Below are 25,453 nucleotides of genomic sequence, written 5' to 3' on the forward strand. Positions count from 1 at the left end.
AGGAATTTTGGCAGTGTAAGCGGACAAATTCCCCGTGGCCCCCGTGGCGGCCGCGGCATTTAGTGCCAGGAGTGGGACAGTTTTCATGCCAAGCAGACTGGAGACAGGAACGGCATAGTGGGTGGTTGGCAGAGTTGGTAGGGGAGGGGGGGTACTGACGGTAACGGCGGAGGTGGCCGCCAGCACGGCCATGGAGGTGGGGGTGGAGGTAGGGGTGGCAGACTGAGAGAGGTTCATGTTGAGGTCAACAGGGGTCGTGACGGAAGCGGTCTGGGTGCTGACTTTAGCCATCTCTAAGCTGCAAACGAAGAGAGGAAGAGGAACAAACAGGTTGGGAGGGTTCAGCCAGGGTGGGGGGCCCGGGAGGAGGAGGAGGAGGAGGAAGGGGTGGAGGGACAGCAACCACGTAAGGGCAGGATTAGATCGGTGGGCGAGGGGAGACAGACGAGTGGGAGGGAGAGGAGGGAGAGAGAGAAAAAAAGGGAAAATGAGGGTCAAAGGAGGAACATGTTATGTGTTAAAGAAGAAATAACAAAAGGGTTTTCATGATTCGGTGGTGAAAAACATTACTGAGACTATAAAGTTCTTTCAATAAACAAAAAGGGAGGAGGGGTTGCTAGTTCGTTTTACAGATGAGAAAAGAAATCTAAGGAATGCGGGAAATGGCAAAAAGATGGAAAAAAATGAAACTTAAAAGAAAACTTAAAATAACTATGGAGTTTACTCCCCAGCACTGATAGGGTGAATTTTGCTTTTAGCAATTACTGTTTTTGACAGGGGGATGCGGGGGGTTTTGGAAATTTGTCCAATTTGTCAATTTTGGGACGTAAATAGAACCCTTTGTCATTTTGTTAGGATGAGAGGAGACTGAGCAATGATTTGCTGCTTCCATCTGAGGCATGAGGTTTTGGTTGCTTTTCAGAGAATCAAAGATCAATGTGCATTTTTCATATAAAGCAAACCAGATTAGCCAGTGTGTTCACTTGGGTCTGTACATTCCCCAGGCTGTTTTTTCTTTAGATCACAACAAAATATTGATGCAATCTAATCAGAAGGAAATTAGTAACAAGGAAGACTGGAAAACACCCCGGCTTCCACAGCAGTGGAATCCTTTCTGAGCTTGTGGCAGCGGTTACAGTGAACATAGAAGAGCTTACCAGCTGACAAGACAAGGTACTACTACATGGGTACAACATACACATCATCAGACAGACCCCACGAGCACAAGCAAGTTCATATTGACCCGACCTCTGAGCCCAAGGCAGGGATGGGCTCTTTGGAAGATGTAGGTATCAAACCACCTTCATTTTAGTCCAACATCACCCACTGGCAAGTGAGATCAGTTTGGCTCACATACTTGGGCTTTTCTGTACATTTTTAGATATTAAATACAGCAATTCCAAGGACGCGTTGTTTTTTTGATACGACAGCATGTCTACGTAGATAAACCCTCCCTCTGCTGTTTGTTGAAGCTTGTGCACTAGCTTTTGGGTCGACAAACAACCTAAACACTGATTTCAGGATGCATTTTGCATGTGACTTGCTGGGAGGTATGGCAGCCTAGCACATAACTAGGACTATCCCAAGTCTGGGGTATATTTTCAGTAGTTACTAACTTGTCAGTTTCCTGGGCTTTCTCCTGAGGAAAGCTGAGGCTGCAGCAGCTTCTCCCTCCCAGAGCGGAATGCCAGGGAGCTGTTGGCTGACTGTGCAGGGGACCTGGGTGCAGAACCTGCTTCTGTATCAAATTCCAGCCCAGGGAAGCTCCCCAGCACAGGGTTTTGTGCTAGTCCCAGTTGGTACTGTGGGCTGGGGGTGCAGGCTTTGAGAGCCCCTGTAGCCAGACTGCTGGTTGGGAAGTGAGTATAGTCACCCTGTGTGAGGCTTGGAGAAGCCTTGCTTTTCTGTATCTTAGTGTTACTGCAATTTGGAGAGTAACAACCCCTAGTCTATTTACTCATTGCCTGAGTAAGGCAATGACCATAAGAGGTGCTCTTTCTGAAAGGGCAAAGATGCAATTGATCAACCAGCAGTATATAGGGGAGGGGGATGCTGGACTAGAGCTTCCCAAAGCACTGCTGCTAAGTCTACAGGATACCTGAAGCAGGTCTGAGCTGGGGAGAGGCACATGGAGGAGAGAGAGAAATGTGTAAGCACTAATTCCTCTCTTCCCCACAAGAGAATTCTTTGGGTGCCGTCTCCTTGGCAGCCTTTTCTGGGATGCTGGAAGGTGCACATGTCTGAGGGACTGGGAAGGGATAAGGGCAAGGGTGTGAAATGCAGACCCGTTCGTGAGAGGTAAAGCTTTGGGCTTTCCTACCGGGTGTGTTTATCTGTCCCTGTAGGTGAGCAGTTCAGAATTTTTCTAACCCTCACAGCAGAGTTGTTCTCTGCAGAGAGAAGAGCATCCTTGGGCTGTTAGCCAGGCTACTTGCAATCTACTCGCACAGTTGGATTTACATCAAGAACACTGAATCAGTGAATCCAACCCCAGTGTATGTCCCTTAACTTAGGGTATAGGACTTGAGTTACATAGTGACACTTCAGTACATTTTGAAAAGCTCAGTTTATACAGTTGGATGTTTTTATACTTCTAACTTGCTATTATTCTGGGAGGGAGGTGTATAGAAAGATAATGCAGGACTCAGTGCTTCAGTGACTCCAAATTTGCGTGCCTTGCATTTAACAAAAAGTCCTTACTTATACAGGGCGTATTTGAGCCTGAGCTGTTTCCTGCACCAGCAGGGAGAATAGATCCCACAGGATAAATGCTGGTGTTGGTAGCAGCCACTCAAACTCTCTGTCTCTGGTGTACTTGCACAAGTAAGATTAAAGTAATGTGCCCAGCTTCGCGTTTGTTACTGCTGGTAACGCATAAAGTGAAAGTACGTCAGGTCAGCTGTCAGCTGTCCTGTGATAGGGGCAGTTCCTCAAACCAATTATAGATACAACAAAACGGAATGTGAAGGTGGATGAGGTGGCCTTCATACAATATTTCATGGTGCCAATTTTACCCTGTCCCTTTGAAGCCCTGTACTTTATGAATATATGCACATCCTGCATTACCCAAACCTGGTGAAAGGTATAAAGCTTGAGTGTGGCTTTGACGGTCCTGTTAGCTCTGTGGATGAACCTCATCAACATGGTAGTAAATAAACATCTTCAGGAAACTGCTCTTCAACAAGGAGCAAGTGCTGCTGGCTACAATTCGTTTATAGTCCAAAGTCAAATATTACACAGGAAACCTTCTTAATAAAAGCTAGAAGATGGAATTGGATAATGAAAATCCAGTTACTACAGTGGAGAGCAGTTAAGAGACAGAAGATTTTACAGGAAAAAAAAGACACTTCTACTGCAAACAAGCTAGCACACAGTCTACTCATACAGAGGTCAGCGCTCAGGTAATCAATACAGAATCAAAACAATACTTTAGAAATATTTAAATCTCAGTCCTGATATTGTATCAATATATATATATATAATTTAGAGTATATTATGTACATATTTGACACCAAATTGCAATAAAAATCTTGAAACAATTTGATAAATTACTCTATAGATGGCAACTTTGGTTGGAGGATAGTTTAAAGATACACACAAAATGTTTTTAGGAATACAGTGTATAGATACTTGTTAATATCCTATGCTGCTGTGAGACATTGATTTATGCAGAAATACTTGCCCTGGAAACCAAATCCATGAGAATGATAGAACTTGTAGGGGAGATTAAAAAAACCCACCTTACCCTGAATACTTATATGGCTTTTCTTTGTTATAACTCATGTTTTGACATACCAGACTATACCTTGGGCAGTCTAGGTACTGTGCTCAGCTCTTCCCCAACACTGTGTCATGCCAGCATCTTTAAAAGAGGGCAGTACTTGTGGCAGGCTTAGGGCTGACAAACACTAAAATTGGCCCCCAGCATACACAGGCAGCAGTAGCATAGTGCTGCCTCTCAGAAACCTGCCCAAGCACCTGAACCCCAGCTAGTGCAGAGCTCCCTCTTGCCTGCATGTTTCTTGGTTCTTGCTCCAATGTGACTGTGACCTAGCACTGCTGCTGTGGTAGCACCCAACTGGGCAGGAATTTCTCTTGTGAAAGGAGAAATCTGGAACAGTGTCACTTCTTAAAAATAAATAAAGCCACCTTAATGTCCTATGGTACCTTAGAGCTTAATTTATTATACATTACTTTAAGAGTCTTCATTTACAAATGAAGTCACTTCATCTAAATACAATTTCAACACATGGTACATAATAATATATGATGGTTTATTGTAGGTGATAGTAACAAATGATTTCTAGCTAGAAGTTCAACAGGAAGAAAATATTTTGTTTCTGGTTTCACAGGGTATATAGATAGAGTATCCATGGTATATGACTGCTGAGAAGTTTTCTTCTTTGCAAAAGTATATTAAAAGACCTCATATATATCCCATTCCATCGAAAGAATCATTAAACAGTAATAAACAGAAGTGTGAGAGTTCACAGGCTTTTCTAAAGTGAGTCAAACAGGTTTGTTCACTAGAGTTTCTGTCTCTGGTGAGCAGCTCAATGCAACTCCATTAATAAGTGCATTATATTATTTGCATGCTTTAGCTGTCTTGAAGATCTTAAATTGTTATCTTCTGAGGTCCAGATGCATGCCATATGGTGTTTGTGCAACTAAAAATGAAGGGGTCTATTCTCGTCTCGATGTGTGGGGAATCCCTGAACACCAAGAGAAGAACATATCCTTAAGGGTTAAAGGAGGGAACACATTTTTATTTGATTACAGGGCTTATGGAAGTGACTTATATTTGCTACAAAGAATATAAATCAAAAGAGCTGTAGGTTGTTTTAGGATTCTGGAAATGGCTTATCTTAGGCTTCACAATGCCACCCTCTATATAGCTTTTCCTAGGAAACTACTTTCAAACTTAATTATAGAAAGTAGTATTTTTGTTTGCTTTAACACAGAACTGCATAAACATCCTTTTCCGCCATTAAGACATTTACAGTGGCTCGCAGTTGTGCACCACAGAAGTAGGCTGGAGAGGAGGCTGGACCATAGGAGGCTGTAGACCTGTTATGACTACAGCCCCCCATATAAATCACATACTTTCTACTACCTTAAGAGCAAACATAGTCAAACATAAGGCTTGAATCATATCACAGTATTTTGGGGGTAAAAAATGGAAAAAAAAAAGGCAATAAAAACCAGGTACTCTCCTCTCCACAACATGTTGCCTCAGTCTAACATTTACAAGTACCTCTGTGAGACAGCACATATATACATTATCCGTTGCACGTTCTCATAATAATTGCAAATAAAGGTGGTATCAATTTCAATAGTTTTCTAAATAATCATATCGAACTGATAGAGACTTAAGCCATCTCAATGGCTTAGCTAACTAAACAGCCAGCTCTTTCATTCATTCTGGCATCGAGAAGTGAAGCAGCAGAGTCTCACCCCATCTCATTAGGGAATTCTTTTTACAAATTTGTGATGCTGTCTCTGAAAAAATAAATTCCATTCCTCTTTAGCAACCAAATGTCAGTGCGATATCAACGCTGAGTGGCAATTTCCAGCAAGAAAATTAAATCTGTGTTGCAATCTGTTTCACTATATTTGCCATTTAGGACAGTAAAATAGATCTGTGAGAAGTATTTTCTTCTAAAGAATCTGTGATTGTAATTGCATTTCATTTATCCACCTGTATTTTAGGTGGATGCTAATATGAATATTCAGTTTTTTCAGCTGTTGTCATTCAGTATGTACTCAGAATTGCACCAGATTAAGCTCCTTTCCAAATAAACCAACAGCAAACACAGTTTCTAATGATACAGGCTTTACAAACCATTAGGAATTGAGTAATACTATGCAAAGTGGACACTGCAAAGCAACTTTCTAGATCTATCCAGGACAGACATTTGCTGGAGAGCAGACAGAGCAATCTCGCAGAAGCATTATCACTTACAAAGCAAACTTACCTTGCATTAATGAGGTACTGTGCTAAGCTGATGTTTGCAGGGGATCCTGTGATTGTAACTTGTCGTTCTGCGGAGCCTTCTGTGGCATTAGCAATCTTGATCTGCGCTCCTGACATCTGCCTGATTTCATTTATCTTACTGCCTTGTCTGCCAATAATGCAGCCTATTAACTGGAGCGGGACAAAGACTGAGATTAGTGCCACAGACACAAGCAAAACCCACTAAACTGCAATTTGTAGTATTGCTAACAACATGGTTATGAAAAGCTCAGTATCAAACCAGAAGATTTTTGCTGTGCTGTCTGGAAGGAATAACTAACACAGGCTATTGGTTCTATGGTCATATGTCCTTACATCAAGTTTTGTGGTTATCAACTCAATACTGGGCTATTTTGCTATGATGTTCCAAGGCAGACAATGACAGCATGCCATGGTGCTGACAAATAGAAAATACAACCCACCCTGACTTGCCAGTGGCAGCAGCAAGCCAAGAGCTGCAGCTGGAAGTCAGGCTGAGCATCCAAAGCTGCCACCATGCAGCTCTGCACCATCCCAACATGCTGCTAGTCCTGGACAGACATCCCTGGGCACACATGGTCCTCTCTTGGCCAGGTACTACTCTATTATCATTGGGATTTACAGCTCTGTAACTGTGGGCAGAAGCAGCCACAGGAAGAGACTGAATTTTTTCTGTGTTCCTTCAGAGAAACTTACCAAAACACCTATTTTGTGAATAAAACTGAGCCTGAGCTCTGTGTGTGTGTCCCTAGATCCCTCAATTATTTTGGTAAAATGCCTTTGGTGTTATCTTCAAGTAGCAGTGTTTTAGATGCTTTTGGCAGTCAAAGGTTTTTGGAAGCTGTGTGCATGACCTCACAGAAGTGTATAGCAGCACACATAACTTCAGGTTGGATAAGGGAGTGTGACTGATAGCTGTGGCAAGGTGTTGCTACCTCCAGCACAGGCGACAAGAGCAAGTGGGCACCAAGCCATCAGCTGAGGCTCAGTTGATTTAACTTACGTAAGGGTGAGGAGGGTGATTTGTGTTAAGGAATGGTGGGTGCTGAGAAGGTCAGCAATGGCCAGAATGGGTAGAAAATAGGAACCTTGCTCTACAGGTCTATTGACACTGAGATTGCCAGTTTGGCAGAAGGATGTGATAAGATGCAAAGGCTGCCTTCCCTTCCCACTCTTCCCACTGCTTCAGGCCCTGACAAGTGAGGCTTGTAACCCAGATGGGGTGGTACAAAGAACGTGCAAAGTCCTGTCTGACTCTAAGTTAAGCAGCAAGGATTCAGCCCAGACCAGTCAAGGATATTGGTGATGCAAGCTTCTGGGAGAGAGGTTTGGTAACCTTCAGTATGAGGATCACCAAAGTCATCCTCTGCTGCTGTGACAATGGGATGCTTCAACACGCTCTGCAAGCTGTGACACAGCTCATGCAGAATACACTTCCCCCTTTGCAATGCAGGAAGGACAGTAGTGCTGGGGTGCCTGGGCCCTCTCTGGGGTGCCTTTTCCATTGTGAATTACACTGAAATGTGTGTAGTATCTGAATGTTCAAGGGCTGATGGAAGTTCCTGAACTATGTTTTCATCTACGAAGTTTTGCCCAATCAGGCCATGGACATTTGATTTTACATAAAAACACCTGTCCTGCCTTGTGTTGAGACAAAGCTATGTTAAGTTGCATCCAAACATGTATCTCTTCAAGACTGCCCTTTCTAATGCCCCTGGCTGCCCCTGTTCTGTATACATTGTTCTGTATCTGTCCATTTCACGATTCAGCAGGCTATGTGTAATTCAGTCCTACAAAAGCAAGCTTCCCCTGACTCTGAAAGTTGCTACCTTGCATGTAATGCTCTGTATTTCGTAGACATAGGTTTGCTGCTTTCCCAAGTTCCAGGTAGACCAAGTTAGGGACCGTGGAGGGGAGCAAACATAGAGCTGTTTTCAAGGACTTCAGGTGCTGCATTATTTTTGATGCTCACCTGCTTGCTCAACACACAGGGAGCCTCACTCTCACAGAGTGAATCAAGAGGAAAACAAGTGATAAAGTTGCCCCATGTAAGACAGGCGCCAAACCTACTGTGGACTATACCAAGCCTATTATGCACTGTAGTATAATACATATACTATAAATATATATGTATACTATTATAATATGCACATATGTACAAACACACAAACAGAATACGTGTATGTATATGCATACATATTTTAACACTCTGACTATGGCAGTAGCACATGCTTACACAAAAAAGACAGAAGCAATGTGAGGTATAAAACTAAATTTCCACTGGTATCCCAAATTCTCACCTAAGCCTGACAGACTACCTAAGCAGCAGCTTGTACCTCTGCCTTTATGCTCTAGCAGGTGTCCCTGCCCATGGCAGGGGGTTGGAACTGGATAATCTTTAAGGTTCCTTCCAACCCAAACCATTCTATGATTCTATAAGGGTCTACTGTGATCTGTCCCACCTCAAACTCTTGCTGCTGGTAGTCTCTCCCAGTATGCTATCTCTGGTTCAGGTCCCTCTCTTCAATTTTGCTTTCTTCCCCCATAATACAAATGCTATATATATATATGTATATATATATATATATATTCCACATAATGCTAAAGTCAGAAACAGAGCCTAATAGTAACAGCTTTCTTCTGGATGTTTCCTACTGGCTTGATTCTCTCTGCGTTACGTCTGTGCTGCACTGGGAGCAATCAGACTTTCAGGTTTTATTATCCAAGTCCAATGCTGCAGAGTATTGCTTGTCACAGGAAGTGGCACGGAACTCACTTTCATTGTAAATACTAGTAAAACAACCAGATTCCTTCCTTATAATGAATGTACTGTTGGTAAAAAGGGCCAAGAAAGTAGCCTGTGCAGGTTGGTATCTGCTGTCAGGAGCAGAGGGGTTGACCATACTTGTCCATAGGTACATGTGGCTTCCCTTGGCTGTCCACTGCCAACTCAGCACAAGTCCATTGGCTTTGGCAAAGCCTTTGCATTAGTTTTGCAAGCAGATACTCAACATAAAGAAAAATCTTCAATCACTTTTCATAAAGACACAGGCTTTCTTAATTCCAGGTAAGGGAAGAAACATTGGGTACGATTACAGCTCTTTACAGACTTACTGTGGTGCCTGCAAAGAGATGCGTCAATACTGTACCTCTTAAAACCAGTAACAACAATAATAATCTTCACTTTCTTTGCCAGGATAATGCACAATCTGGACTACAATAATTTCACAGGTTTTGCAAGAATGCAGATAGAAAACTGGGAAAACATGCTCAGAAATGAGCCTTTTTGTTACTTGTTTTGTAACCCAAATGACTGCAGATTTGTATGTCCCATCCTGCTCCCTCAAGTGAGAGGTGGTTCTGGGGGGTAATTACTTTTAATGCTAAGTAGTGTCTGGTCACACAAATGGAATCACTTTGCTTCTGATGGGTTTTAAGTCTACTGATTCTTGAACTCATCTGAAAATCAGGTCTACTTAGTGAATTAAATGCCATTTTCTTAGATTAAGGGGGGAGAAAAATCAGGCCATGTGCAAACATATAAAATTATTATCTTTTTTTTTAATAACATACCCCCTTAAACATTCTTCATTGACAGAATCTGGTTAATTTTGTATTTTGGCTCTGTGCATTATTTCTCTGTTACATGGGAGGCTCTCAGTAGTAAGGTAAATTTGTTGAGGTTGAATCCACAGGTCCCTTGCCTTCAGTGGAAGTGCTTCAACTTAAACTACTGCAGGGCCTCTCCCAGCACGTCTTGTGTGGATTATTAAGGCGTTGCCTAATCTTACCCCCTCTCAAATAGCCGGGAAGTTTCTGAGCTGGGGTGGACTTAGCAGCTTAGTTTTACAAAAGTATGGCATTTATTCTCAGGACTTCTCTGGGAGAGGGCTGCAGGGAGGTTGAGGTGCACTTCTCCTGCATGGTCTATGTGGTGCAATGGCCTTGCTGCAAGCCACAGATAGGGTCAGACACTGCACTTACACTCTCCTTAAAGGGCTCATTCTCCCCACTGCAGGCTATGGATCTGGGATCTGCAAAGATGGGAGCTCATTCCCCTTAAGTGACAGCTGGTGGAAGAGGATACACAGATCTCCTGGATTATCTGGTGGAGTTGTGGACTGCTCCAAGAGCATTCTGCAGATGTGGGTCCCCCTCTGTTATTTACAGGGAAGTACTCCTGGCTCCATGGGGAAATAAAGGCAGTCCTTCAGTATGCCATATCCAACTTGAATGGATTGTCATTGCTGCTTCTTTGGAGTCCTGACTAGATTTATAGCTTTCTTTAAATGCTCTTGGTGCTCTCTGACGGGGAAGCTGTTTTCTGGTCACTCACCTCTGCCTGCCCCACACACACATATGCAAAATAAGAATAATTTTTAATGGAACAGACTTTTTTCATTATTGATTTGTTCATTTATTCTCAGTGGGCATTTGGGGGGACTGAATCATGAAGTCTTAAGATATCTGCCATCTGTGCCCAATCAGCTACACGCAGGGACACCATCCTTCCTGTTCCCTTAAGGACCCGCCAGCTGTTAATGCTATTTTATTCTGGGATTTATGTGGAACACACTTATATTGTGTAACCTGAGCAGCAGCAGAAGGCCAGACAAGATCTCAGCAAGGAAAGAAAGGCAGCTAAATGCCCCTATACCAGGTTTTGATAAGGAAAAAGAAATACCAGATAAAGATCAAAGTGACTTCTGAGAGGGACCTGGAGAAAACATCCGCTCTGTTATCTTTTTAGAGATACCCATAAGTTATGAGAAAACCCAGAAAGGCAAATCTTCTGAACCCATTATTTGGAGAGGAAGCCTCAGCTTTTAGCATGTGGAAAATAACTTTCTGTAAAATGCATCTTTTGATCTCCAGTATCTCTTTGTTACTGAGCAACAGGCTACTTGTAGTTATCTGCATGCCGTATGAAGACAGCAAGATGATGTTCTTACAGGAATTACTAATAACAACAAAAAAATCTGTCACTGCCTTTAATGACAGAGAGAGTAAGGAAAACTACTGCGAAGTTATGCAAATTGTACGTGGCTATTAATATCTCCTTCCTGTAGAGCAGGCTAAAGTCTGAGCTCCTTAGCCTCCTTATATCTTCTATTGCTCCGTCAGATTCTTCCTGAGGCTTTGCCTTACATGTTTATCATTAGCTTGGTTTAAAAAAATAAGTGTAGCACATGTATATATATACCTGACATCTCTGATAGCTGCGCAGCATGTAGATACTTGCAAGTCTCATGTTCTTCTTCATGCTGGACTTTTGCACACATAAGCACATGACAAGAAAACCAGGGGACTTAATGCAGCAGTGGGGATCTCTGGAGTTGGGGCAGCCATAGGGCTGTACCACAGCCCCATGCTAGGGCCTGCAGCTTCCTTTACTTTCAACTAGATAAATAATCACCATACCACACTTCCTGACTGTGTATCAAAACCAGGACTAGAAGCTTATCAGGAAAGCGAATCAAACTACCCATGCAGGCTTTGCTGCACAAGTGCTGCTGCCTCTCCTGTCCTGACCTCCCTCTATGCACAGCATCTATGCAGAGCACACACAAAACACAGGTGCTGGCACCTTCACACTCTGCTTCTTTGCCTCATGTCTCTCTGTTTCCCTCACCTCCTCATTTTTGGCACTGCTGCAGCGGTGATGTGGCTGCAGGACACTCGTATGCAGTTATGCTGTCAGACCCCAGGGATGGTACCCTCTTGCTGCTGCAGCCTAAGGATAGGCTGGCAGAGCACTGCTGACAGCGCAGGGCACAGGCAGAGAGGATGCCTCAGGGAGGCACACAGGGAAACTGCAAAATTCCCAAGCAGCCTCTGATGCCCGGCAGGAGATGAGAGCCCTTTCTTCCCTCTAAGCCAGCTCTGCAGTACTGGGTGCACACATGTGCATGCACGCAGTGCATCTGAGCAGCACTAAAGCCTTTTGGTCATGTAATACACGCACTGACACCATACAAGCATCAGAACTCCCTTTTAGGACCTGTAGAGCCCCTGCAGGCTGTTTCTAAGCTGAACACAATTTTGTCCTCGGTTTTGCTCCTTTAGCAACAACCACAAGACACGCTGCACAGCCAGAAAAACCTTCCATTAGAAACAATGCCTGGATATGTGTTTGCTTTACAGATGCTGAGCCAGGGCATTTCATATCTCCTGGATGAAAAACTGATGAGGTTTTTAGTTTTCTACTACACTAGAGGACACAAGGCCAGCTTTCTCCCTCTCTTTCTCTGCTATAAACCCTGAAAGAAGTGAAGTCAGAAGAGTGACCTTGGATTTATATCAGTGATGGCAAGAACAACATCTTCCTGAAAGTGAGATTAAAAAACTTGCACTGTAAGGATAAATAGGATGTTCCCATAAAATTCTCAACATACAGTAAATTGGGTTGTAAAGCAGGTACTGATAAATCAGCAGGGCACCTTTTAAGTAACAGAAACCTTACAAAATCACAGCACTCACACCTTTGCTTTTCTGCTACTCTGTGTCTTTTTCTTACTGTAAATCATTGCCACCGAGTTTAATAGGGCTTACACAGTATTGTAAGCATCTCTTCAGTAATATAATTGTTATTTGTGATCCTGTTCATGCTTGGAAGCTTTTTTTACTGGAGGGGAAATCTTCCATTTTTCAATTGACTCATTTGTAATGAAAACTGCCCTTCCCCTCCCCCCACCCCCCACCTTGCAATGAATGTGAATGAAACAGGGAGGCATTTTTATATGTATGACATCTGTTGGGCATTTGGAGTGGCTGTTTTAAGATTCAGCATCCTATTTTGCTCATGGAGACTGTCTCTGTCAATCACAGCCAGCCAGAGCAGGAATGTTTTCAGCCCCTATTTTTCAAACAAACCCCTTATATTGCATGTTTCTGTAACTGAATAAGCTTTTTTTTTTCTCAGGAAAACTGCTGTCTCAGATAAGCGCAGGGTGCAGCAGAGACTGTCACAACACAAGCTGCTGTGGTGCAGGCTCTGCACCCCTTGGCATGGAGGACCAACACACAGCACACGAGGCTGCTCGTATCTCCACTGCTTTTACCCCTTCTGCTAAGACCACCCATGTTAGTGCCACCTGAGAGATGGATTTTGATAACCCATCTAAGACCACTGTAAGCAGGGGCAGCCAGGCTTTAACAAAGCCAGGGAAGTATCAGCACAGAACTAAACCAGCAGCACTGAATACCTCACATGACATGGGATAGTCACTTCTGCTGCCCTATCCAGCATTTCACTGACTCCTAATATCCCCTCCCAAACAGACTGAATGCTGTACAGTTTATTCTGGGGACCATAATAATCATAGTATATGTAGCCAAAGATGAGAGGTTTCCCCTCCCAGTAGCAGAGGAGCGAGAGAAGAGAAAGCGATACTGACTATTGGTCCACTTACATCATTGGGAATAGTAAGTTCATGGGAACTGGTTGGAGTAGTGGCATCCAGTCCTATTCAGGGGACAGAGGGAAAATGTTACGCCAGTTTGCAAGAAGGGCAAGACACAACAAATGATATTTTAAAGGAGGAAACACACAGAAAGAAGGGGAGAAAAAGAGAGGAGCAAAGAAAAACAGAGAACTGCTAGTGAAACAGAAAAGAAAGCAACAGATGCAAAACTCAGAGGGCTGCACTAATTTTAAATGAGTCTTATTTTAGTTAACCTTTAACCCACCAAAGCAACAAATGTCACATGAGATTCCACAGGGTCATAAAAAGCTACTAGAAAACAAAGGGTTTCCCCTAAAAACAGTCTCTGAAGCTTGTTGTAAACACATCAGTTGACAAACTCATGAATTGCTGAAATTGCACCTGTCTACCAGGAGTTCCAGAATACCAAAAATTAAAGTCAAATGACCAGTTAATAGAATAAAATACAAGGATATGAAAAAGAAAAAAATAATAAATGAAGGATGAGGAAGTTAACCTAGGAAAATTTGGGAATTATACGTGGGATTAGTTGCTGAAGGAATGTTGGGAAGGGGAATTTTTAAAGGGAAATGTACAGAATACTCTAAGCAGCGAAATACTCCAAGCTGCATACATTTGTTTGTAAATTGAGTGGACAAAAGGAAAATGCTCAGGAAATGGAATTACTGCTCTAACACACAGTAACGTTACACAAACGTACAACTCACAAATATAAGCAGGAAAAGATTAAGGAGCAGCATGTTAATGACAAGAATAAGGAAAACATAGAGTTAGGAAAGGCAATTTAGTATTACTTGTAGGTATTTTATCCCATACATCATGAAGAAATGAAAGTATATTTTGGATCTTATGTCTCCTTGTCTAATTTTCTCTTTTTTGGGTGTATTATTATTACTGCTATTATTGTCATTGTCATCATTATTATCTGTAAAGACAAACCCAAAATACTAATTTCCAACCAGAAAAGATGGGAAAGAAGTACTCTGACAAAAAAAGGACTTGCCTATATTTTACTTACATTTACATTCAATTAAGGGTTGCATACGCTTATTTTACGTTAAACATAAACCAATGAAGTTGCTCACAGAGTCTGATGTATGTGATAAAATGTTATTTGCCATACAAAGAATGTACCAGTACATATGTAATTCTGTTTTGTGAAGATTTAGATGCCAAGCATGTACATAGCAAAGTACAGTAAAAAAGATTTATTGCAGGGTTAACTGACTTCTCACTCTTAAATCAAGAATTTAGCTTCAGCTTTAATAAGTATGGACCACATCTGCAGTCCTTAATTTAGCTAAACTTCCATTGCATTTTGTAGCAATATATGCACATGTAGCAGGCACTTTTGCCAGCAGTGATGATTACAGATGCCCGTAAGATATTTGGCTGTACAAGGAAATGAGTTTCAGCGTGCCGTAATTTCTTTAATCAGTATTTCTGCACCACAATTACATAGTGTTTTCCTTTGTTTGCTTCTTTCTAAACCATATCACCGAACTGGAAATTTGAGAAGATGCAGACCCAGGTACTTCACTCAGGATCAACTGGTACATACTGCATGGTCCATAATAACTTTACAAGGACTGAAGAAAAGAAACTCAGGGCTTTAAGCCAATGGCACAAATGAAGCGGCTTTGACTGAGAAATGTAACAAACAAAGCACGTTTTAGTAATGATGAAAGGAACTGTAAAAGAGGTACGGGAGGGAAGAACGAGAGATTAATGTGCGAAACCAGAAGGATTGCTGGTCATTGACCACATTTATAATTAAAATGATGTAATGACCACGGGAAACAAAGCTGTTAAGAAGAAGGACATCCCCAGGGGGTCATGGGTACGTACCAGGGAAACCAGGGGTGGTCTGCCCAAGGGGAGTAAAGGGGGGATGCTGCATAGCCAACTGGTGAAGCTTGGTCAACTGCAGGGCAGGATGGGAAATTAGAACTAACCAATCAAATGGAATTATTTCAGAGCAGAGAAACCATCTTACATGTTCTAAAACTGGATTAATTAAAATTATATTGAAAAAAAAAGTTTAAACATTCAGTCTAATCTACTGTAGAGAAAAATAAAACCCAAACCGGTTATAAATGACATCTCTACTGTTATTACATGTAATGGCTACTGTTAATATAAACTAATAATTGTAGAATTACATATTAAAAGAACTTAAATATATCACATGCAAAAAAAAGACCAAGATATCTGTCATTTGTTCCTGGGCCATTGTACTTTCTACCAATTATTACACAAGGTAAGAGATGCAGCTGAGCTAACACTTTGCTATACCGTATGTCATTCAGGAGGGTGCCCTTAGGTCATTCAGGAGGGTGCCCTTAGGCCATGTCTTTATTGCTAACTGTAGAAAGCAAATGTTGCCCAGAACAAATAAGAGGGAGAGGAACAAAAAGGGAGTAATTTACATGTGCTGGACTCACGTCTGGATGAGGGATGGCATACTGCCCCTGAATCGTGAATGCCTGAAAACAACAAGCACAGTTAAGACACAGGTCAGTCAGGAGGGACAAGCAGTGCTCCTGTTCTCATCAGAAAAGCTCCTCTTGGCTCCCCAGGCTAATACCACCCACTTCGCTTTCAGTGCTGAGTGAATCTTAATTGTCTTGTGCTGCTTGATGACACTTGGCACTACAGAAAGGTCTCTGTCAGGCAGCCTGTGCATCCCTTGCAAGCAGGGGGTGCCAAGTGCTGCTGCAAGATGACCTTGGTCCTTAGGACCTGTTCACCTCCAGCTCCATCTGCCAGAAGCAGAGCTGGGGATGCTTCAGGGACTGAAGGGTGGCCACTTCCCCTCCTTGCTGCCCCATTCACCCAGTGCCACTGATGCATACAAGGAGATGCTGATGCAGCAAGGGGAGCAGGAAGGATGGGGCAGACCTGCCTGGGGGATGCCCTGCCTTGCCATCCAGCTCCTGACTGTTGTGTGCAGGGACACATGCCAGCTAGCTCTGAGCTACCTCACCTGGCTAGGACAGCCACAGGTGCCAAGTGCCAGCAAACATGTGCCCCAGTGCATCACACAGTGAGCATACATGTGGGATGGCAGCCTGTCCTGCAATGCCTGGGCATGAGGCCAGCACGCCTCTTTGGAGACAGGAGCATGATGGAGACCCCCAGAGCAGTGGTTTTATCTCCCACATGAAGCCAAATATCCTCTCTCCAAATCCAACCTCTCTGCACAAGAGCAGTGCAGGGGCTATAGTTTCTGACATGCCTGGTATCAGTTAGCATAGCCCTTCATCTCTCCCGCTGGCTCTGCTCAACTCTCTGTAATGGCCTACAGAAGAACAACTATAGAGAGTTTGTAATTTTCAATTATATCCTGTAGGGCTTTTTCTGAAAGGAATGGCGTGTCAGAAAATGTTTAATGTGCTTGTGCTTAGACAGGCAGGAAAGCAGAAGGACAAATTATAATGTATAAATATTTGTAGCGGGAGAATTACGAATGGGAACAGAGCTGATTAGCTTAGTTTGCAAAGTGCTTATTTGACAAAAGGCCTCTTGGAAAGTAATTAATCCTTGCAAATGATAAAACAATTCATTTAATGGAGTTCAGATATTAAAACTTTAATGCCTCAACTGCTTGATGCACATTTATGCAGCAGAATTTCCCTTCTCAAGAAGAAACATTTAATTTAGTTTTTACATTAGTCACAAAGCAAAGCTGCAATCCTGAGAACATTATGCACATGAGCAGTTTTCAGGCAGAAGTGCGTGTGACTGGGCACAACAGGATGCTCATGGGCAAACATACATGACAAGAAAAGGTTCCAGGCCACCAAAACAGGTGATCACTGGTGTCAGTGGGTCTTAAGCAAGCACATATTCAAGGAAGCAAAGCATGTGTTTAAGTGTTTTACAAACGAGGACAACCTCAAGGAGCTGTTACGCGGCTTTGCTGAGTGGAGGCTCTGTGCAAAGCCAAGCACAAGAGCAGCCTCAGGAAGGTTATAGATGGAAACAGCACTAAGCAGGGCTTAGGTCCAAACAATGGGTTAGCAAACAGTGGGTTTGGAAACCTGCTTTTGTCTCTGAGCCTCTATGCTGGATCACAAGCCTCCTTTCTCATCCTGGCTTTACTTCAAACCCAGCTGAGAGAACATCTTTGATATCTCTGCCCAAGGAAGCTGTGGCTGCCCCATCCCTGGCAGTGCTCAAGGCCAGGCTGGATGTGGCTTTGAGAACTTGATCTAGTGGAAGGTGTCCCTGCCTATGGCAGGGGGCTGGAACTAGATAACCTTAAGGTCTTTTCCAACTCAAACCACTATACGCCTCTGTGACATGGGTGCTTCTCAAGCAGTGGTTTGCAAAACAGCAAGAAGCCACCCCCAAAAAATCACCAGTGAACCTAATAGATAGCACCCCTTTCCTCGTCATTTCTCTCTCTTCCATGTATGCATATACAAGGAAGCAAACAAACTGGAGAAGTAACAAAAATGAACATTCAGAGCTCAGCTTTTTTTTGGTTGTCAATGAAAACCGTAAAAGCAGCATGGACGAGTATTGAATTTTCTTTCCCAGTTAAAAAAAAAAGGCCCCCCCAAAAAAAAATCTTAATTTCTTAGGCTCTCAAAACGTCATTTGATTGGTTTAGGTGGAGAAAAATTATCTTGGACTGCTTTACCCCTTGGCAGAGGAACTGTGCCCTTCTGTAGCTGAGGCATATTAAGTACAAGTAGTCTGGTAGAGACTACCGAGACATCCATACTGTAATGTTTCACTAAGGACACGAGCTACAGGTCTGCTTCCATCAGTGCCAAGAGCAACTTTCCTACTGACGTACTGACATTAGTAACAGCAGGAATTACCTGGTCTACAAATCTTCCTCAATTTAAACCATAAAACTGCTATGAGACATAAAGCAAAGCTACCCTGCAAGTACCCATCTAAACAGCAATGTAGCACAGTGGGTAGAAACTTCCCATTTGTTTCCATCAGGCAGGAGTGTTGGATTTATTTATTGTTTTTCTTTACCCACTGCATATGCTAAATGCTGGTAAGGGGCAGAGCAGGACAGGACAGTGTTCAGCTTCATTTTAGTTCTGCCATTTAATACAGTATCAAAGCAGCACAAGAGAATTAAAAGCAATACTTCAAGCAGAAGAAGCCCATACTGTTAAGGAAAACAAGAAATTTGCTAGTGTTCCTCAATATGTAAGCATTAAACAACCCAAACCCTTTCAAGACAGCCATGATGTACTTTAGAATTGAGCCAAAAGGTTGGATGGAATGAACACTGCTGATAAAATTCTATTTTCAGTATCACTTTCCACTTATGAAACCTGGTTAAAGTGTCTTTCCATACTGATGTCCAAACACACCTCAAGCACCTTATTTAAAACATGTGCTTAGTCAGAGCCCACAAAAATTCAAAGCATACAGGAAATATGTACACTCTTTCCTACATCAAGAAGGTTGTGTTGGAAAAGTGAGAACACTGTTTTAACTGATAAAACTGAAGATGACAAGAACTATTAGCCCTTAAAATAGGACACTTTCCATTATTTATACCAACTGCTCAGAGCACTCTAGCAAACAGTTTCAATACTTCCGAGTAATCATATACAGAGATGTCTTTGAAGGTAGTGGCAATTACAATAATGGTAACGTAGGCTGCTGCATATATACACACACATATTTCTTAAAGGGAAGCACTGCAGTGCAAACATATATATGAAAAGAATTATTCTGAACTTTTAGTCATAAACTAATTTCTAGCAAATTATTTTACATTTCAATTCAACTGGAGTCACTAAGGAGACAGATTTCTTATTTTGGAAACAGCTAAGAGTGGTAGGCTTGAACACCAGATACTGAAAGCTACTACATCCAGACTACAAATATCTGGATATACATCACAACATATAATTACAGAGTAGGAGATAAACTCTAACACAAAATTCAGAGGAAGCTCATTACAAGGGCCTGTCAGAAGCAATGGAGCTTTGGCATATGCTTGAGATGTGCAGGAGCTTCCTTACCCTGACTGATACAGCTTAAGATGAAGCATGAATCAGCAAAACTTCATAATATAAACCAGAAACAGGAACGCTGTTTTTGTGTTATCACACAAGTGTTGCAAACTGTGGTTGGGAAGGTCTACACTTGCATGTATGCAGTTCATGTCAGCTCAGAACCCCATTGCTACTTGCTCTTGGGGGACTATGAGCAGCAAAAATTGTGCGTGTAACTTTTTACTGCAAAGTGTACTATTTGGTCCTAAAAAAAGCTATGAGAGAAAAATTACACCTTTTATGAGCAGAGGTACCCTGCTGTTTGATCATCTCTGAAAAGTGACAAAACTGCTTATACTGTTAGTGGAGGTGCAAATTAAGGGTGAAAAAACCAACCCCTACAATAAGCAGTTTTGTCCTACTCAGGGAGCATCTGATTTGAATACATCTCAATTCAAAGAAGGCCAAACTTTTCTTAATTAGAGAAGCTAATTTTAAATCTTGGTAAAATACCAGTCACCACAATTTTGCGTCAAGTTTGCAATGCAGTGCTCTCCTTTCCTGCAAACGGCAAGCACACAGAGCAGACAAAGCACATCAATACTATACCAGGCAAGAAAGAGTAAAAGTTGAAAACTAACAGGTGCTGGCTGAGGTTGGGCCAAGACGGTGTGGTTTCCAGCTGAAGCCAAAATGGTGTCTGCTCTTACCTGGCCACCTGCAAAAATGATAGGTGCAGAGGCAGGTTTGGGACGGTAGGGGATGGTGGCACCTTTGGGTGGGGACTGCAGACAGAAACACAGAGCAATCAAAATGCAGAATGAAACAGAGCTCGTCTTAAAAAATCACTCCTTATCTTGGTCACCTTAGACAACAGGCATGCAGCTAACCCTGCCCACCCAACGCTGCCCTCCACCCCAGCAGCCTAAAAGCAAGCCAGAAGTCACTTGTCTGGGCTTTGAGGGGAAGAGCTGAGGTCTCAACTTCACAGACAAAACAGGCAGTGCTGGCACTTGTGGCTTCATTACTGCCATCATCAGATGAAGCTATGATGCTTTGTTAAGCATGTCAAGGCATTTCAGGAAACATGGGCACAATTTTGAACTTTGTCGACGGTTTGGAAGAGTCTGGCCTGTGCTCTTTGTTAACAGAGAGCACATCTCCTGCTTATCGAACTTCCGTACAGTGGTACATTTCAAGGTTTCTTGTTTTACCAATTCAATGACCAGCCTCATCCTGCCCTTCATATGACTGAGCTGGCAGGTTGGAGAGAAACCTTCCTGGCTTCAGCAGAAGCATTAACCATGGTCTTTGTAATCATAAAAAAGAGGTTTTCCCTGTAGCTGAAGACAAGGACCCAAAGGGGCAACCCCTGACGGAGCCTAACTTCCTCCTCATAAATACAGCAGGAGCATGTGTGTGTAAAAAAGGCTTCAAGCTGTCTGTGCAACACCTAGCAGAATGGTGCCCTGATTTCAGTGCATTAGCTACAACTAAAGAAGGTAACAATGTCACTTCCATTAGTTAATATTATATAATGAGCTATTTCATGTCAATGAAAGTATTTGTTGTCAATTTAACTACATGCTGTGAATTTGAGCACGTTAATTTTCTTAAACATTTGAAGCAGCAAACTGTAGTTAAGCCAGTGCTGTCTCAGTGCTGCCTGTGATTTGCCTAATGGTAAAATAAGGTACTTCTTATGTCAAAACTGGTTATTTAACAAGTGGTTCTACCTGTGGGAAAACAGGACTATATCTCTCTGCTTTTGAGAAGTCGCTTCTCTCAAGAAACTTGGACAGCAGACTACACTCTGTATTCACAACGCTGATAACTATTGCCATCATGTACTCCATATCTAAGAAAGCAATATGATTTCTTAATATTACCTTTCTGCTCTCTTGCATTTTTATATCCTTCATCACAGTAGTTCAGCAAAAACTGAAGCAAGAGTCACTTTTCCCCAGTAAAACACTAAGGATTTATTAGGTTTTGTGCTTTTATTTGCATTAGGCTGTATGACACCTTGATGCAAAGGCTGTCATTTTGATGCACTGCATACTTCTGAACAGTCAATAGCTGTGGTGCTGTTCCAAACACTCCACTGTCTCTCCACTCTTTAAAGAGTAACAGAACAGTAGGGTATCAGAGATCATCGTGAGAAAGCCCTTGACTAGATTTAGGTAAAAACACAGTCCAAATTAAAAAAATCACAGAAAATTTTCCAGCAGAAAGTGTGATAAAAGCAGAGATGTTTCAAGTTCTTTCTCAAAAATTATGGTTCCTAGGTCAAGATATTTAATTTTGATTTGCTTATTTTTTTTTCCTAATTCCTCTTTAACTTCATCTGTTGAGAAATGTACTTTTGTACTTGCACAAAATTATGGGCATTTTCAGCAAGGATTAAAATGCCCAGATTTTTATATAAATTAATATTGTATCATTTAATCTAACTGCTAAAAAATTGCAGTCACAACGAAGTCTCCTGGCCTTATGCAATGAGGAAGAAAAAACCCCTAAATTACATTAGTCAGAATTATTTCTCTTTAAAACTAGACCTAGTTGTTTTCTGCCCTGTTCTGCATCAGAATAATTCTGCTTTTCTCTTAGAATGGGCTACAGCTCCATGCTGGAATCAGTTTATTGTTTGACAGCCCCTGTCTTTGATTGCTAAATCCTACTGAGAGAGGCTCTCAAACAGCAGGAAAGGCACAGTCTAACAGAGTCCTCTTGAAATCCCTGGTATGGGAAGGGCAGGCAGCAGCACTGGGGAACCCAAGGCAATTGAACATTAATAATGTGTTTGAGCATCTCCATGCGAGAGGTGATACAGCAAGCGCTCACTTACCTCCAGCATAACCACACATATTTGTTTCACACACTGGATAATGGCATCGGGAGTGCCTGAGATAGTCACTGCACGCTCCGTTGAGTTCGGCAACATGTCCCCTGCGACCTGCACCTGCGCTCCTGTGGACTTGAGCAGAGACAAAGCACAGAGAGCGTCACCATTGGGCAGGCAACAGCACCCCTCCAAAGCCTGATGTGATGGAGGGGATGCACCTCTCAACTTTTAATCTTTTCTTTGCTGGATATGTGATAACGCATGTGTGTCAACTCATGCCCAGACAGGGTAATTGGGGTCTGGCAGGACATGGATGTGCCTGTTCAAGGCAATTTGCAAACACATCCTAAGAAGATTAGTTCCCAGTAGCTGCTAATGAATCAAACTGTGACCTGGATTTCACGACAACTCTTTTAACCCTCTCAAAGACAGACAGTTGCAATGGTGACTAAAACATGAAAAAAGTGAAACCAAGTATTTTTTAACAATTAAAAGAAAAAAAAAAAAGAAAGAGAGTTAAAAAATGCTGATAACCAAAGAAGGCCTGCTAATCCAGTGAGCTGCAGATAAATGGCTCTTTAATCCACTGACAGCTGACTTGTGTCTCCAGATGAAATCTGGGGCTGTCTTATGCTCTGCTGTATCTCTATAATTTAGAAGCACTTCTAAATTATAGGGTTGATTAAATATATGCACATTACCAACTTTTAGCTCATGAATGAATTCAAGGAAGCAATGAGCTAGTTTTGTTTTCTCTTTTTATAAAATTTGATCTTGTCACTAATATATCTTAGTCAACCAAAAGAAATCAACCCCCAAAACTAAAGAAAGGAAAAACATACATGAAGCTAAAACAATCCCTGGCACTATTTCACAAGCATCCTGGAAGACCTTTTCTGTCAATACAGAAAACCCCGGGCATTTCGTATTGAGTTAGCACTTTCATGTATTCCAAACAAAACATATTCCTGACTGTTATTGCAATGCAATTATTTTGGGCTTAAAAAAAACCCTGCATTTTCAGTAATCACTAACTTTGTGTCAGACAGCAAGGAGTTAATTTGTTTTCCTGCTGGTTATGTACAACACATGTTATTCTTCTTTCCAAAGACTGATTAAATTACTGACTGCATCTTCTGTTCAGTAGTGCTGTTTAAGGCCAGAATATCAATTCCTTCCTCTATAATGGGCTTTGGAATTTCGCTGTAATTTGATCAATCAGTCATGCTTTTCTTTTCTTTGTAAGCTTATCTTGAAAATAGTTCTGCCACCCTACAGGTTACTCCTGGGTACATGATGAACACAAAAGACCATCCCTCATGCAGCTGCTCAGTGTGTTGCATGATGATGAAATTAGACCACGTCTCGAGCTGGATGCTCCTTTTTCTTTTCTTGTTTGCTTGTATTTGTTGTTTAAAGCACAGTTCTGGGTATCTGTACATCTAGCACAAAATATTCTCCCAAATAACTGCAGTCATTTATGCATTTGCTTCCAGTGCCAATCTTGTTTCTTCTTTGACTTTGGTCATATGTCAGCAATGAGAAAATGAGTAATATTTTGTCTGTTACCCTTACGCTGAAGAAAACGTGTGGTGTGACTTCTTGGTACCCTCATCTTATGAAAACACCTCGTTGGCCAGACTTTGTCTACTTCCTTGCACTAGACTAGTAGGTAATTGCTTCTGAAACTACGCTCACCAGAACAATCCCTTCAGTCATTTATTTAATGTACACAGATCAACAGACCAATCTCACCTCTAAAAACTGTCCCAAAAAGGACTCACTCAGTACACTGGATGAGGTTACTGATATATAAAATCCAAAGTATCAACAGCTGTAAAACAAAGAGCTAAGCACTCACCAGCACATGGCTCATACTCACACCTGCTCCAATTTTAACACAACTAAGAAATCAGCTGCATTTCTGCTGCCTGACAGATCTCCTGGACTCCTAAGAGATCTGGAGGATCAAGAGAAATCATGTCTGGTGGCTGAAGTCACCTCTGACCACGTGCTGTGACAGCAGCTCTGCCTTCTCCAGTGGCAAGGCTTTAGCCTGTCTTTGCCTACTGCCTGCCAGGGCTGGAGCATCAGCTGCTGGGTAAGCTTGCTGACCCACCCTGACATGCACGGCTGCAAAGACCGGCTGTCCTGTGCCCACCCAGAATCTGAGCCAGGAACGCATTTTGTGAAAGGCAAAGCAAACACCTTTCTTCGACCCAGGAAATGCACTTCAACAAACAAGTATCTTCTCCCTTCTATACCGAGTCCTCTGACAAAGCTTTTTGGGATTAAATTAAAAAAAAGGGTCATAGGAAACCCATCTGCACAAAAGTAATGTTTTTTTCCCCTCAAGTGTGATCAAGTGACTCCTTCCTCCCACATCTCAAAAGCTGGTTTTGGCTGGGATAGAGTTAAGGAAGCATAACCAGGACAGCTGACCCAAACTAGCCAAAGGGATAATCCATGCCACAGCACATCATATCCAGTATATAAACCGGGGTGTGTAGGGCGTGTGTGTGTGGGGGGGTGTGTTAGCTGGAAGGGGCTGTTTTGCTGCTTGGGGCTGGGCTGAGTATCAGTGGGTGGTAAGCAACTGCATTGCGCATCACTGCTTTTATTGTTGTTTTAGTTTATCTCTTTCTCTCTTTCCCTTTTCATTGCTGTTATTATCAGTAGTATTGTATTGCACCTTATTTTAATTATCAAACTGTTTGTATCTCAACCCACAGGTTTTACCTTTTTTCCAATTCTCCTCCCCATCCCACTGGGAAGGTGGGGAGTGAGCAAGTGCGTCGTGCTGAGTTCCCAGCTGGGGTTAAACCATGACAACTACTAAGAAGCACAGCTCCTGGACTCTTTGATGAAAAATAAAGTAAGGGCATTCCAAGAAAAAAGCCACTATTTGTAACTGCCTTTTACTTGCAGGTTTCAGTAAGCATAGAGACCCCTTCAAACAGCAGGGCACTTTGTTGTTCTTCTGCGAGTTTACAGCAGACAACCTGCGCACGTTTTCATAAACACATCCTACAAAGTCAGATGCACATGGAGGAACAACATGTTATTTACTTGGCAACAAAAACTCTGGAACAGCTTCTGGCAGCTTTGCCAGCTAATGGAAGCACTACACGCTTCTTTTACTTCCCTGCAGGCAAGGAGAGAAAAGGCCCTTTCAGTAGTGGCCAAATCCTGA

General features: G+C 42.3%; 1 protein-coding gene across 13 annotated transcripts in view; it reads right to left on the reverse strand.

Moving 5' to 3' along the window:
- Positions 1–25,453, reverse strand: part of LOC101873927 (poly(rC)-binding protein 3-like) — a 494,741-nt gene that overhangs the window by 11,965 nt on the left and 457,323 nt on the right. For 7 of the 13 annotated variants that reach the window (XM_034074629.1, XM_034059923.1, XM_034074548.1 and 4 more), the window contains 7 exons: positions 22,264–22,392; positions 20,057–20,200; positions 15,867–15,923; positions 15,286–15,361; positions 13,405–13,457; positions 5,976–6,145; positions 4,254–4,712 (listed from right to left, as the gene is read on the reverse strand). In XM_034074629.1, coding sequence (XP_033930520.1) covers positions 4,616–4,712; positions 5,976–6,145; positions 13,405–13,457; positions 15,286–15,361; positions 15,867–15,923; positions 20,057–20,200; positions 22,264–22,392 — 726 coding nt within the window. In that variant the 3' untranslated portion in view covers positions 4,254–4,615. Of the gene's footprint in view, positions 1–4,253; positions 4,713–5,975; positions 6,146–13,404; positions 13,458–15,285; positions 15,362–15,866; positions 15,924–20,056; positions 20,201–22,263; positions 22,393–25,453 lie in introns of those variants that run through there. The other 6 variants (XM_034060057.1, XM_034060088.1, XM_034060208.1 and 3 more) reach the window with 6 other exon arrangements.

The sequence above is a fragment of the Melopsittacus undulatus genome, chromosome 1, assembly GCF_012275295.1.
Source record: "Melopsittacus undulatus isolate bMelUnd1 chromosome 1, bMelUnd1.mat.Z, whole genome shotgun sequence".
Classification (NCBI taxonomy): domain Eukaryota; kingdom Metazoa; phylum Chordata; class Aves; order Psittaciformes; family Psittaculidae; genus Melopsittacus; species Melopsittacus undulatus.